This window comes from Stereum hirsutum (assembly GCF_000264905.1).
Source record: "Stereum hirsutum FP-91666 SS1 unplaced genomic scaffold STEHIscaffold_18, whole genome shotgun sequence".
In the NCBI taxonomy this organism is placed as follows: Eukaryota; Fungi; Basidiomycota; class Agaricomycetes; order Russulales; family Stereaceae; genus Stereum; species Stereum hirsutum.
The window spans coordinates 161,731-175,228 of record NW_006763148.1 but is presented as its reverse complement, the minus strand read 5'-3'; the positions used below and the strand labels follow the sequence as shown (position 1 = coordinate 175,228).

The 13,498-nt window shown below is 51.0% G+C and overlaps 4 protein-coding genes, 1 non-coding gene and 1 pseudogene across 6 annotated transcripts; 1 reads left to right on the top strand and 5 right to left on the bottom strand.

Moving 5' to 3' along the window:
- Positions 1 to 457: 457 nt before the first annotated feature.
- STEHIDRAFT_161980 (uncharacterized protein) lies at positions 458 to 1,331 on the top strand (the record flags this gene model as incomplete). The annotated part of the gene is made up of 3 exons (XM_007309602.1): positions 458 to 797; positions 869 to 1,141; positions 1,210 to 1,331. 3 exons carry the CDS (start codon positions 458 to 460, stop codon positions 1,329 to 1,331), a joined length of 735 nt encoding a protein of 244 aa, XP_007309664.1.
- A 355-nt stretch (positions 1,332 to 1,686) lies between these two features.
- On the bottom strand, positions 1,687 to 1,786 carry STEHIDRAFT_t254 (annotated as a pseudogene). Its single transcript has one exon. The product of its transcript is annotated as a tRNA-OTHER (tRNA).
- Positions 1,787 to 1,940: 154 nt separating this feature from the next.
- On the bottom strand, positions 1,941 to 2,043 carry STEHIDRAFT_t253. The gene has a single exon. It is a non-coding gene; the product is annotated as a tRNA-Asn (tRNA).
- A 549-nt stretch (positions 2,044 to 2,592) lies between these two features.
- STEHIDRAFT_142300 (cytochrome P450) lies at positions 2,593 to 5,073 on the bottom strand (the record flags this gene model as incomplete). The annotated part of the gene is made up of 11 exons (XM_007309601.1): positions 2,593 to 2,756; positions 2,872 to 2,933; positions 3,014 to 3,283; positions 3,352 to 3,381; positions 3,449 to 3,652; positions 3,744 to 3,801; positions 3,873 to 4,126; positions 4,230 to 4,527; positions 4,583 to 4,638; positions 4,701 to 4,816; positions 4,846 to 5,073. 11 exons carry the CDS (start codon positions 5,071 to 5,073, stop codon positions 2,593 to 2,595), a joined length of 1,740 nt encoding a protein of 579 aa, XP_007309663.1.
- A 2,347-nt stretch (positions 5,074 to 7,420) lies between these two features.
- On the bottom strand, positions 7,421 to 9,265 carry STEHIDRAFT_161978 (uncharacterized protein; the record flags this gene model as incomplete). Its single annotated transcript, XM_007309600.1, has 1 exon — positions 7,421 to 9,265. The coding sequence occupies one exon, from the start codon at positions 9,263 to 9,265 to the stop codon at positions 7,421 to 7,423; it is 1,845 nt and encodes a 614-aa protein (XP_007309662.1).
- Positions 9,266 to 10,550: 1,285 nt separating this feature from the next.
- STEHIDRAFT_161977 (uncharacterized protein) lies at positions 10,551 to 12,683 on the bottom strand (the record flags this gene model as incomplete). The annotated part of the gene is made up of 18 exons (XM_007309599.1): positions 10,551 to 10,800; positions 10,858 to 10,950; positions 11,010 to 11,068; positions 11,140 to 11,265; positions 11,347 to 11,361; positions 11,445 to 11,541; positions 11,607 to 11,635; positions 11,699 to 11,730; positions 11,786 to 11,811; positions 11,868 to 11,907; positions 11,977 to 11,994; positions 12,062 to 12,071; positions 12,134 to 12,191; positions 12,248 to 12,306; positions 12,361 to 12,431; positions 12,493 to 12,503; positions 12,567 to 12,605; positions 12,655 to 12,683. 18 exons carry the CDS (start codon positions 12,681 to 12,683, stop codon positions 10,551 to 10,553), a joined length of 1,062 nt encoding a protein of 353 aa, XP_007309661.1.
- Between the last annotated feature and the right edge of the window lie 815 nt (positions 12,684 to 13,498).

Sequence of the window (13,498 nt, the reverse complement as noted above, 5' to 3'; positions counted from 1 at the left end):
TCGCTGAAGATATACTATGGTATGGATGTATATTTTAGTTCATCCTTCAACCTGCTCGCCAGTAGACGATAGCGTCCACAAGTAGCTACGCTGGCATCCTTCCAAGTCCCAACTTCCAGTGCTCGTTCCGGAAGCAAAAATAGGGACTGAATCGGTTGTGTCGTGCGTGCCCCTATTGGGGCCTTTCCCGCATCGTCGATTTTGAGACATCCCCGCGCGAGACATCCTGCTATGTTTGGCCGCTCGTCATCGCGCTCGTACCGTCCATGCGTCATTTTTGCGCTCATCGTCGGCGCTGTCCCCGCCATCCAATGACGCCGTGTTTTGCGCTGTTTGCCGCGGTGGAGGATCAGCCGCGTCGGCGCAAGCTATATATTCCCCTTTTCCAGAGCATCCTTTCTACACGCCAAGCTCCTCAAGTAGTCCACCACCCACTCCCAGCGTCTATCCGTCCAACATGTTACTCCCTACTTTCCTCATCTCCTCGATCGCTCTATCCTCCGCGATCTCCCTTCCGCGTGCATTCATCCCCAACACCAACGCCACCGACTCCGTCAACGCCTCCATCGCAGCGTACACCGACCCCATCCTCAAAGCCATCGCCGCTGACCCAGCGCTCGAAGACGCCTATGCCACCGCGACCTTCTCGAATGGGCCGAGGGCGAAAGTATTGAACAAGGAGGGGGCGTACTTCCATTTTAGAGAGTTGAAGGGCCACAGTGGGTTGGCGAACTTGACGACGTTGGTGATCAAGTTTGGTTTCCCTGGTGGGCTAAGCTCGACGAACAACATCTTTGGTGAGTATTCCCTCGATTTATGAACACTCACGTCGGGGTGTTTGTCGCTAATCGATCTTTGTCCTATCCAGCCTACCACATCCACGAAAACACAATCTCCGCCAACGATACTACTTGCAATTCCGCCGGAGCCCATCTTGACCCATTCAAAGCCAACGGCACACAACCTCTCCAGTCGAACGTCACTTCAGCTCCCGCCTCGGAAGGTCCTTCCTTCAATCGCCTCTACCACCCCACGAGCGGCAATCTCAGCACGTTCCAGACTGGTGACCTGAGTGGAAAGTACGGTCTGTTGACGACGCTGGACGGGATCATGCCGGGCAGGGAGATCCTCGATCATTATCGTAAGTCGCCGTCAGTTTTTGCACGCTGACCGGGATCTTTATGCTGACTTGTTGTGGGCATTGTGCAGTTAGGATCACCGGCAACTACTCGTACTCCATCGCGGGCCGTTCCGTCGTCATCCACGATGCTGTTACGGACACGAGGATTGCTTGCGGCAACATCTCTAGGACGGAGTCGTACCCCTCATAGATGCTTTTCCGCAGACCGTCCCTTCCTCTCACCCTGCTTGATATGTGTCACTCCATGAACGTGACAACTATGTAACTTCCTCTCGTCGCCGCTTGTCATGAACCTTCCTCACCAATGCTTTGTATGATTATTTCTTTGTATGTACACTCACAAACAATGCAACTTGAAATCTGTATCATATGTTGAACTTGAACCTTGGAGCGATACTCTTCAAGATACGATTGTATAGCACAAACTGCGACATTCGTTCTGGTCACAGCTCCCTACGTCCCCCGTCGTCTTCGTTCTTCGCCTCGATCTTTCTATTACTTCAGTACCTGCTCCTCACGCAAAACTGATTTCTGACTCTGAGAGCCAGCTCGGCCCAGAGTCGAACTGGGATCTCCTACGTGGAAGGGATTGGAGGAAACATTGTTCACCATGTATAGGCGCGTTGACCGTTACGCTACCGAGCCATACCAATATCTCAATCACCCTCGTTGTTGGAGAACAATGAAGGGCCCCATGAAGATAATGTTTAGTTTGTGCAGGTATGAGTGGCGCGACTGCGAGCCGCATAGTCCAACCTATCCCGAACACAAAATCTCCGTTGGAAATACCGCGAGAGATCAGCTCGGCCTAGAGTCGAACTGGGATCTCCTACGTTAACGGTAATGGAGCACGCACCTTGTCCCATAATGTGTAGGCGCGTTGACCGTTACGCTACCGAGCCATACTATTACCTTGATCACCTTTGCTGTTGGAGAACAATGCGAGGACGCCTCGAGGAAGAGTATTTGATTTGTACAGGTATGAGTGACGTGACTTGGACCGGTGTGGCCCAACTTCCGAGCACAAAAATATCCGTTGAAAGAAGCGTCGATGTCATCGGCGTGAATAAAGGACCGCAGAGAGATATCTTCATGAGTAGACGACGCTTGAAAAGAAGTCAAAGTGTCAGCCCAGTTCCGAGCCGTCTCCCCAGCATTTCTCCAAGAGTTCTCTTGCATCTGTTTCTCAGTCAAAGGCCTCATCTCTTCGACCGAGCCGTACTTATCTCTGACATTGCACGGTGTGGACTTTATGTCCATTCAGTCTATAGGAGTGCCGCCCGGGAACATCCCGAGCTCTAGTTCTGCTTCGTACTATGATTACATGAAGGCTGTAGGTATATCTTTGTCAGTCTCTCAAAGACCACAGGAAAGGTTAACCCGACTCACGGAGTATCCGTACACGCTCAACTCGCGATGCTCGTGATCATACAACTCACAGAACCTCTCCTCTACACGTCGCTAATGACCTCGACGACTAACGGAAGCCCCGGTATTCTCGTCCCTCCCTTCGGTCCTTTCACATGTGGCGCCTGCGTGATGCTGAGGTGCCACTCGATCGCGGTCTCTGAGGGCTTGAAGCGGAACGAGGGAATGATAGCAGCGAGCACTACTTCTGTGAATCGTAAGAGAAAATATATACCCGTCAATGAGTGACTTATATAGGTGAGTAGAAAAGACGTTCCGGTGGAACGCGGATGTAGGGAAAAGGAATAGGGAAGCTGACGTACTCATCTCAACCAACGCAAACTTGAATCCGATACATCCCCTCGGTCCAGCGGAGAACGACAGTCTTTCGAAGGGAAGAAGCACAAATCAGTCCTATACACAAGCCGCAGACGAACCCATACTCCATAAAAGTAAGCCACTCACATGGAGTTCCACAGACTCGGGATCTGCTTCCTGGCCTTCCGCAAACTCTCCCGATCTCCCTCCTTGCCCTCTCCTTCGAGATTCAACCACCGGTCAGGCCTGAACACGTCCGCATCCGGACCCCAGATACGAGGATCGCGGTTTATGCCTTGGGTGGAGAGATAGATTGTCGTTCCGGCGGGGAGGGGAAGTGAATCGACGAGAGGGGCGCCTGCGGCACGAGAGGAGGGGACAGGGGTTCCGAGTGGGAGGACGAAGGGAGCTTGGGATCTGCAAATCGAACATGAGAGTTCTAGATTAGCACGACATTAGAAAGGGAAGGAAGGTGAGGAGCTCACGTGCGGGACATGAACGCTGCAGACGGATGTCTATGGAATACGAAACACGTTTTGTGAATATCTAGCAGTCAGATTTGGCGACGGCAACATCACTTACAGACGGAGAACTTCCGCGACTATCGCATCGAGGTACGGCAGACCATCCAACGTATCGAAATCAAGGTCTTCACTTCCTTGCGCAAGTTGAGCTTCGGCGATCTCTTGTCGCAGACGATCTTGGGCTTCGGGATGGATAGAGAGCTCTTGTAATATGTGGACCAGGGTACCGGACGTTGTGTCTAATGCGGCCAGGATGAGGGTGCTATAGGCGTCCGGTGTTATAAGTCAGTATCACGATAGAGCAGAAAACAAACTAAAATGGTGGAACGAGGATTGCAGAAGGAAAAACTGACCTCATCTGAGCAATCATCTCTTCGTCACTCAAGCGCGGATCCTTCATATTCGACGCCACTGCACACGTAACATGACCGTTAGCCACACGAACCTACCACTCGAAAATTACCGTTGATGCCACTACTCACACATAAGACTCAGCACATCTTTGAGCTCCTCCTCAACCTTGGCGTCCGGATCTGCCAGCACTCTGGATACGGTGTCCTTCTTCCGCCCAAAGATATGGTTCGCCGTCGAGTCCATGATATCGACCACGCTCTTGCACGTCTGGACGGCCCGAAGAGATATCGTGTTGACCATGTACCGGCGCAAGGCTGCGGGCCCGAGTTTCATGAGGATGTGGAGGAAGGGCGTGACGATCCCGATATCAGCGATGGCCGGTCTTTGTTTTAACGTCGAGCGCGCGTCAAATAAAGATATGTCAGTAAGTGGACGGGGCACCAGAACGACGATGTAAGAAACGGAAGGCTGGACAGGGTACACACAAAAGCTGTCTGGCTGCGTCAGTATAAGGATCGTGAGTACCCTCGAGTGCTTTGAACGGGTGCCCCAGTCCCCCGACCCCTATGAGGTCCAACGCCGTCCTCGACATCCAATCATGCATATCCACTTCGGCGGAGAGTGCATTCTTCTCGTACGGATAGGAGGCCCGAACTCGGATATCCGCAGCTAGCCCACTTCGCAGCTTATTCACTATGGACTGAAAGACGGGGAGGAGATCTTTGATGTGGCGGGTTGTGAAGATGGGATTGAGTGTCTTGCGAAGTTTCCTGTGGTCGGGGCCTGGCATTTCCTCAGCAATGTTTGTAGAGAATCGAAAGGGCGGTTGTGAGCTCACCAGTGGCTGCAAAGAGACTCGTTCCGAATACAAGACGTGCGAGGCTTCGGAATGCACTGTTCGCGAAAGTATTTATGTTCAGTAAGGTGAGTGGAACGTCACAAGGGAGTGTACACACTTTGTCTCGAAAAATGTATCGGGGTTATTGAGGATCGCGGATATCGCAGGACCGTCAGCAATGAAGAGTTGTTTCTCCTGAGTGAGGATAAATGGGTCAATTTCTTTCTCTGGGGGCTTGATCAGTGATGTCGACAAGCACTTACACCGAACAACCCGTACACCTCAAAAGCGGTACCATATTCTTTCAGGAACCTCGCATGGTATTCCAAACCATGAGGAGCAGAGAACAGCTGGCCTAGATTACCAGTTATGAGGGAATCGCATGGTGGGCCATGAATGAGCGGGCGACGTCCACGAACAAAGCGAGTCAAGGCATAAATCAAAGCTACCGCAGCAAAGGCAAAGGTAAACGCTGGAGTAATGTCAGCCATCGCGGTCTAGCGAGGTTCGAAACTCTAGGATCAAAAGACAATCGTTTTCTGGAGACTCAAGCGGTGGATCTCTGTGAGCATCTGGATTTTATCTTGGCCAGGGTCACTGAACGATAAAGGTACACATAACACATTGTCGGGCACTTATGCGTGCTACATAGCGCTAGAAGCAGCCAAAGCGACCGAAAAAACTGGCCTGGACGGAAACAGAGAAGCCTGCCGCTGTGCACAGTCCAGCGATAGCTCTCGAAAACATGGATCCATCTCGGAATACCGAGAGCTTAAACCATGGTTTCGCCTTCTTAGCTGCTGAAGTCGGAATAATCAGAGGCCGCCGCCAGAAAGCTTATCAGACTGTAAATCGCTTTGATGTGGAATGCTTGTTTCGTTACGACACTTTGCACGCTGTCAGTACATTTCGCACGTATGACTGGATTATGGACTAACCAGAGCCTGTATGACCTTCCCTAATGTTCCCTCCTCCGTTTTACGCACTGGGAAACCGTGGATCGATGTCCTGTGCCTGCATGACCCGTAGAAAAAGGAAAGTTTTGTCAAGTTATGCAGCGTGGAAGGTTGAGGGCATGACACAATGAGAACTCGTGAAGTTGCTGGTATTCTATGAGTACCGGCATTCCCACCAAGCGCGATGTCCATTGCAAATTGTCGGACTTTGAAAGCTGCCGGGCAAGCCGCATGTCATTTCGACGTGGGCCACCGGAGAACTCACCGAGTTGGCTGGGTGGCACCTATGTGTGAGACCATTGCACATTTTACTCAAGGTACACCATCCCATTAAATCTCATAAAATCTGAAATATTACTTTACATATATTTACTTCATTTGGTTGCGATGGAATTCTTGCACTCTGCTCGAGTGATTTGATATGAGGGTAAGGTCTGTCGTGTAGCTCGTTCACGCTGAAATTAAAACATTCTGTCGCAACCAAATGAAAGAAGCATAGTTTATATTATTTTATATGTAGCCATCTTAGATGTAAATATGCATACCATCGCAGCATTTTGGTTTGCGTGTTCACAAGTGACGGGCCAGCAGCCACTCGGCAGCTCGGCAACGGGAGTAAGCGAGACGCGTCACGGCGGACTTTGAACCTGCTCGCAAAGGGTGAGCGCCGATACTCATATTCTATACACCCTCTTATCAGCCGCGATACAGGATCGTGAACCTCAAGTTTCACTAGTAGTCGTCCATAGTATCAGCACAGAACACCGCAGGGGTATACAACCTGCCAGGTATAGTTAGAAACCTCCGAAAGCACCGACCGATAATGAGCAACGATCCTTGAGTATCGGAATCCCGATCGTCCCCTAATTGCCATGCGAAAAACGCAGCCGTGTGCTGACTTCTCGGTCAAGAAATTCTCTTCCTTGGCTGCTTGCATCTCGGAATCGGTCGGAGGACACATTTTGTATGGAAGTGCCGATGTGGACGTCGTGAACATGGAAAGTCGACGAACGGGCAGATACGACGGGATGTAGAATTGCCGACATGGTGTTGCATCCGACCAGCGAGGATTGAAAACTTTGCAGAAACCTTCATGGATGCGCATTTCTGATAGAACATATAAATTGGTTTGGCTTGGTTAGAAAGAGAAATGCCTCCAACGTTAGGTGTTGTCACTGTTCTGGAGTTCTGCATGGCGATAACATAAGTATACCGGCGAAAGCGCGACTAGTGGGAAACAGAAACCAAAGCCGCAGCTGCTCCAGTGTTATTCAGAGGCTGTGAGAAACAGCTATCAACTGATCACCCAGAGAGGTGCACTGTGCGAGACTGTGCGTCTGAGAGACGAAAGAGAGTGGAGACAAAGGCGAAGGCGAAGGAACAAAAAACGAACACGCGTGCGCCTTTCGGGCGGTGCCGAAGATGTGGCGCGTGCCTGTGTGGCGGTTCAAAGCTTCAGAGAAGAAGAAAAGAAATCTTCACCATTATAACACTCAGCCCAGAGTCGAACTGGGATTTCCGTGCGGGGTGATAGACCCGTATGATAGGAGTACTTGATCGTTGCACCACTGAGCCATATCTTACAGGGGGTGGCAACGGTACATGAACGTTCAGTCATGGAGGTTGCACGCTCTCTGTTGCTTTGTTCTATGCTTGTGAGGAAAGTAGTCAGATGGAAAATATAGATGTATTCTAACGTGAGATTCCGACGCGATACGAACCGTACGTGGACAAAAAGAAGGAAATAACGACAAAAGATACGAAACACACAGACACTCCCCATCGTTCCTTCACCATACTCTTGCCGACGTCTATCCCCGGACGATCTATTCCATTCATCTATACAGACAATTTACCTCCTCCGGGCCAAGTCTTCATGTACTCACACGGCCGATGAGTTTGCCCCAAACGAAGTCCCCAAACCACACTCGAATCCGCTCTCGACGTACCCCTTCAACCTATGCATGACCTCCACATGCACATCCTTGAATATCTTCATCGTCGTATCCATCACCTCCATCTTCACCTCCATCAACCTCACCACACTACCTGCACCCGCAGCCTCGTCTTCACCAATTTCGCGTTCTCCCCTTTCGCCACTTCTACCCTCTCCCTCCTCGCCGTCCCCACCATCCCCACCATCATCGCCCCACCCACGACTCCCCACCATGCCCACAAAGCTTTCAAACAACTCCATCTCTTTCGCCAACTGCTCCTGCGCATCAACATCCGCCCATTTGCCCCTTGAATCAATCCCTGGCAACCCCGGCGTAGGAGCTTGACGTGGAACCCAACGTTTGGCGGTTTCGCCAAGGCGGCGGAGGGAGAGCGAGCGGAGGTGGGGACAGAGGGAGTGGGGTTGTTGGACGGGATCGGGCGTGACGGTAGCGGTGGCCGAGGTAGGAGGAAGAGCGACAGTGGGAAGCAAGTTCAACGCAGAGAACGGGTCGCCCATGGTAAGAGCCCAGAAAATATATGACGCGCCCGAAGAGCTGAGCTTCGCGACCCTCAACTGCGGACATAACCCTAATATCTCGACCACCGTCATGCCCTCTAGGACACAGCTCACGTCCAAACTGAACATCCGCGCCCCGGCCCCAGATACTCCCTTGGTTGAATTCGCACTGTTCCTCAACAAGGTGATCAGCCTCGGCGCAGCAGGCCACGCCCTCGACCCGTACGACTGCGCGTACTTCAGGTGGCGCAAGTCCGGAAAGACGAACGCGTCGAGTATGCTTGCGCACTCGAGCTTACACTCGAACGTCTCCACGTTTGGGAAGATGAGCGAGCCGACGCGTAGATTCGGGTGTTCATTGTTCTCGGAGCGCAGTTTTAGGGTGAGGAGGTTGGGGATAAAGAATGCGTGGAGGATGGGGGTGCAGTGGAGGAGATTTAGCTCGAGATGGAGAAGGGAGGGCAGGTGAAGGGTGTGTCCGGGTCCAGTATAGGATTGGCGGCCGAGGGGATCATTAGCGTCCCAAAGGCGGTTGTAGGAAATAATGAGGCTGGTGAGGGAGGTACACCTTTGAAGGGCGGGCAGGAGAGTAGTGTCTGCCTCAACGTTGCAAAGTGATATGAGATGGAGGTGCGTGAGGGATGAGAGATTGAGCAACGGGAAGTGTTGGCGATGGTAGTGAGCCTTGAGTGAGTGAAGGCGAGGGGCATTCGAGAGCATGGAAAGAAGTTCGGTACCAGGGGATGGGAGACCGAGTGTCAGAGTCTCGAGCCTTGGGAGTGGCAGAGGTTTGCCACACGCTGTGGCGAGCGAATGAGACCATCCCGGATTCCACTTCTCGGGACTTGAAACCAGATAAACATCCTTCCACCGCTGCGAATGGGACATCAATGTCGTCATGAGAGCCCTCACACTCCCCGAGTCGTCGTCCTCGTCGTCCAGGTCCGTCTCCACTTTGAGCTTCAAGCCCAGCCCTCCGCTTCTGAGGATCCACGCCACAACTGCGCGAAGAAACGCGTCCATATCTGCTGGAGGCTGCGAGAAGTTCGGGATGGCATGGCTCGACCACAGGTAAGGCGTGGATTTGGAGACCTTGCGCCAGTAGCTGCAGACCTGGGTGAAAGCAAGAGGAGCGGCCGTGGGATCCATGGTGGGGAACTCGCCAGACGAATAGGTAGTAAGTTCCATTATGTAGCCCAGGACCTCAGCAGGAAGGCGACGGCGGATAGCTCGGTTAAAGTTGAAGGGTGTGACCAAAACAGGAGTAGGCATGGCTATAAAAGATGCACGAGGAAGAAAATGGAGGGTCTTATTATGAATGAGTTATGCTGTAGAAACTAGTGGCGACGCACCTGAAATGGGTTTATAAGGGTGTATTCGATAATGAGGGCGCTAGTAGCAAGGGATATACTAAGTATATCTAAAGGTGGCGGGAAAGAATACGACAGCTTAGAGTATTAGCCCCAAGGTGAGCGCGCCAGGGAGTAAGAAACAAACCTTAAGGTCGACGAACGAGTTGAGTTACAGGGGGATCGTAGAGAGGCTCGATGCCTATCCCCTCCCCTTTTTATACAGCTCCTGTCTTCCGCCGCCCTCGCACGCCATCGCCAACGTCACCGAGCACCCCTCTAACATCGACAACGGCGACCGCGGGCGGATGTTGTCCGAGAAAGGTTTGCAATACTTTGACCCATAAACTCCATAGTGGCGAATAAATTGAGAAATGAGGTTCGTAGAGCTACCGACGCGTCCAAAACTGGAAGAGGAGGTGTGAGTGGCCGGATTAGGTTGCGCACCTCCACATGCGTCTCGAGTTCCGATCGAGCGTTGCGCCACATTTGTTTAACAACTTTCGCTCTCGGACGGTTTGTTTTCTGGATTTTTGGTCCGTGAGGTTCCTGGCTCTTGCATCGTTTGACGGAAACGTATTGAACGTGGACGTGCCAGGGGTCCCTGTTATGATCGACTAGACATTCTAGGTCTCTCTGATCGAAAAATCGTCAGTATTTGAGACAAGCGCAAAATCCCCACACATACCGCCTGAGGATATATAGACATACGAGAACATACAAGTCTTGAAAAATCCTGGATGGATGGTTGACCTGCGAGCTCAGATAGCACCAGTTGTAATAAGCCACGACTAGGACAAGCGTTTCCCCAGAAGTGCGAAGGCATGAATCTCAGCAGCTGCGTAAGTAGCCTGCCTGGAGTCAACGAGAATCTCGAGACCTTAGGAGCACAAGACAGAGAGGCGTAGGCCGTTGAATTCATCTACAGAATGCTGGTCGCTCCCTGCGGGCCAGAAAGAAGACACAGGAGCAGGAATACTTAGAACGTATAGTCGATGAGCTACCAGTCGAACCGTCAACAACAACAAAGGTTCTCTGCGGCGGGCTTTCCGAGTTCCAACTTCGATCGTCCCAAATTCTGCTCGATATTGCTTCATAGGCCCGCACCTGTGTTAATATTGTCAGACTACATAGTTGGAAGTTAGGTACGTGTAAATTTCCTAATGAAAACGGTGTCCATAGAAGTTCAGCTCGGTCTCGCCAGAAAGTCAAAATGGCGAAGTCTGAGTCATGGACATGCTGATTCGGTCGTCGGATCGTCTTGCAGCTCTAGGGCCGGGGGGTGTTTCCTCCATGCAGACAGAGTCAGCCATCTCCGCCTCAGCTGGTAGCACACTCCCGACATCGCGACCTCTTTGAGATTCTATGTCGAGAGCTCGGACGACGATTCCGACGTGTCTCGACATAGAGGTGATGTGGTACCGCGATTCGCGGCGGATGCGGTTCCGTACGTTTAGGCTGAGAAGACGATGAGTAATGATGCCTACTTGTGAAAGGAATGAGAAGTGGACGTACATCGCGAGAAGCGAGTTAGAGTATAGGTGGCCTTCCGTGACGAAGAATAAGATGAATATGAGGCTGTCTTTGCGCACGACTGTCTGTACCTCCCTAATAGTGTTAATGCGAACGATCAGTCACAGGTTGGAAGTATTTGTAGACGCACAGACACGAGTGCTGCGAGGCCAAATAAAGATGTCAAGAGACTGGTGTTAATGGAGTACAAGATCTGCAGGCGTAGAGAGATGCAGTAGCTTTGAGCTATCCGATGCTGGTGAGAAACATGTATAGACAGCTTACGAATTTATTGATCATGCTGGTGGACCTCTTCAGCCCTGTTTTTCGACGATGTAGGACGTATGCGAAGACGAGAGAGATAACGATATCGTTGTAGGCGTTTGCGACATTGCATGCTATTGCCTCGTCCTGACGGTGGTAATGGAATGTCAGTACGTTTCGCCCAAGCATTGTGTATGGATCCTGATACAAAAAAAACACGAAACTCACCGCAAGATCTTGAAACTGTGCAAATTCGGAGTAGGCTAATCTGCGGCAGACCTCGCATTGGAAGACGGTACACACTGAAATTTTATCGGTTCGCTCACATTTTGAATGACCAGGCTGGAGGTGATCAGATTGTGGAAGAGTATGAGGAGGTCGCCGAGAAGGTCACCAATGCGAAAGACTGACCCATATCCAGCCCTGATGACCGGTGAAAAGCGATTAACGTCTTTTCAGAGTCGAACTCCGACTTGAGGCACAGTCACTGACCAACACCGACCAAGACGGCAAGTTCCTGTGTGAAGAAACACGTTTCAGTTCTACGGCGGTCCAATGAGAGCACGACAGGCTGGCCTACCAAAATAGCGCATAACACTATGTTCTCCGTGACTGGCGCATGTATTCGTTATCCGATGAGACTTACTGAGGACGGGTTGGCACGTACAACGATATACCCTATACACCATGAAGCTGACCATTGAAGGGTAGTCAGAAACTTGTGGACCATAAGTAACAGTGCTGAGTACTAAGGCTCTTCTACCTTTGGACGATGAGTATAGAGAACATCTATGTATAGTCATGGAACACCACGTCAGCTTCGTTGCATAGAGCCTTCAACGGATCTCTTACGCTCACCAACAGTATCGCCAGCACCTGGCACAAACGAGAAGACATGCCTCAGTGGATCTGCGGCACGAAAACTCAAGATTGTGGCACATACCTTGAAGCTCCTATGGACTCCTCGTCACCGAAAATGAGCAATCAACATGGCAGACATGTAGAGAAAACGTACCAATCTATACACGGAAGATAATCGAAATCCCCCCAATGCCTGACTGTATATTGATACACTGATCGGCGGTGATCGGTGAGTACAGAGAGCAGCAAGAGTTACAAGGATTATCACTTGCCACAAAAGGTGAAGATCACCTGCTGTACAGTTTCCGATAGCCAAACGAAAAGTACCTAGAGAGTATATCAGCTGTTGTCAGATGAAACTCTGGAAGACTGGTCACGCACGGACGCTCTGACGAGCCTCGTATCCCTATTCCAATAGGTGAGGCAATAGGCGTAGGTCTGGACGCATAATACTAGATAATTGAAAACGATCGCAATGTGGCATATGCACATTCTATTTCACGACAAACGTACTGCCCCAAAGACTAAAATTCACCAGTCTTTAGTATGATACGGATGGAAGAACTGTAACGACATTGAAGACTTACACTCCACCAAAAATATTGGCGATGAACAAGCAACCGATACTAATGGGATGATGAGCTCGAGATTAGCCAGGAGAGAAGGAATGCGCACGAATCGTTGAGGTCAGCAACTTGGGGCATTGTTTACTAGACAAGAGGATAGACATGGGCGGGCTTTTAAATGAATAGTTCAGACGGATTGTCAAGGGCGCAATCCCCATCACATCAATCACCGAGCGCTGTGAAGAAAATGTCATCCTCACAGGGTCATCACCAGCGCTCGACTTCCATCGACGAGATGTCGAGGGGTGTCTGATATCTTCCGCAAGTTATGTTGGGATCACATAGTGCTAGATTCGGATGGGTAGATCATTCCATTGACTGACAATCAGAGAGGCCAAAACAAACACTTACCGCTGCCTACATAGTGTCACCCTTACCCGCGGGCCCCTAAGTACTACTGTGTGAAATTTCGAGAGCGTTTGGGTACCTCATGGATTATTAGCTTGAGGCTGCGTCCCGGGTCTCTCGGCATGAACCAGGAAATAGACTTGAAACCCACCGCACCGACTAGCGTAGCTGAAGCAATCGGTATCACGTACATACAGCCCATATGACGAACGGCTTAGATGGACGTCCTACAACATCGAATGGCCAGACTAGGCCAGAGATTTGGGGATAGCAACGTTGAAGTACGCAGATTCTCCACCTGAGCCTTCGCTCTTTTGGACTGGGTATACCACGAGGCACAAAATCAAAGTAGCGCATTGTCCGGAAATGAAATTGGGCGGGGCGCTTTCGCCCAACATCAGCGGAGCCAGAATAATCGACGACAAATAAGACAAAGAGGGGCCACGAAGCGCGACGGCGGATGTTTTGTGGAGGGAATCATGTCGCAAATATACCTTCATGCGATGCAGAGAGACGGTGCAGTCATGAGGGGACTGGAGAGCATT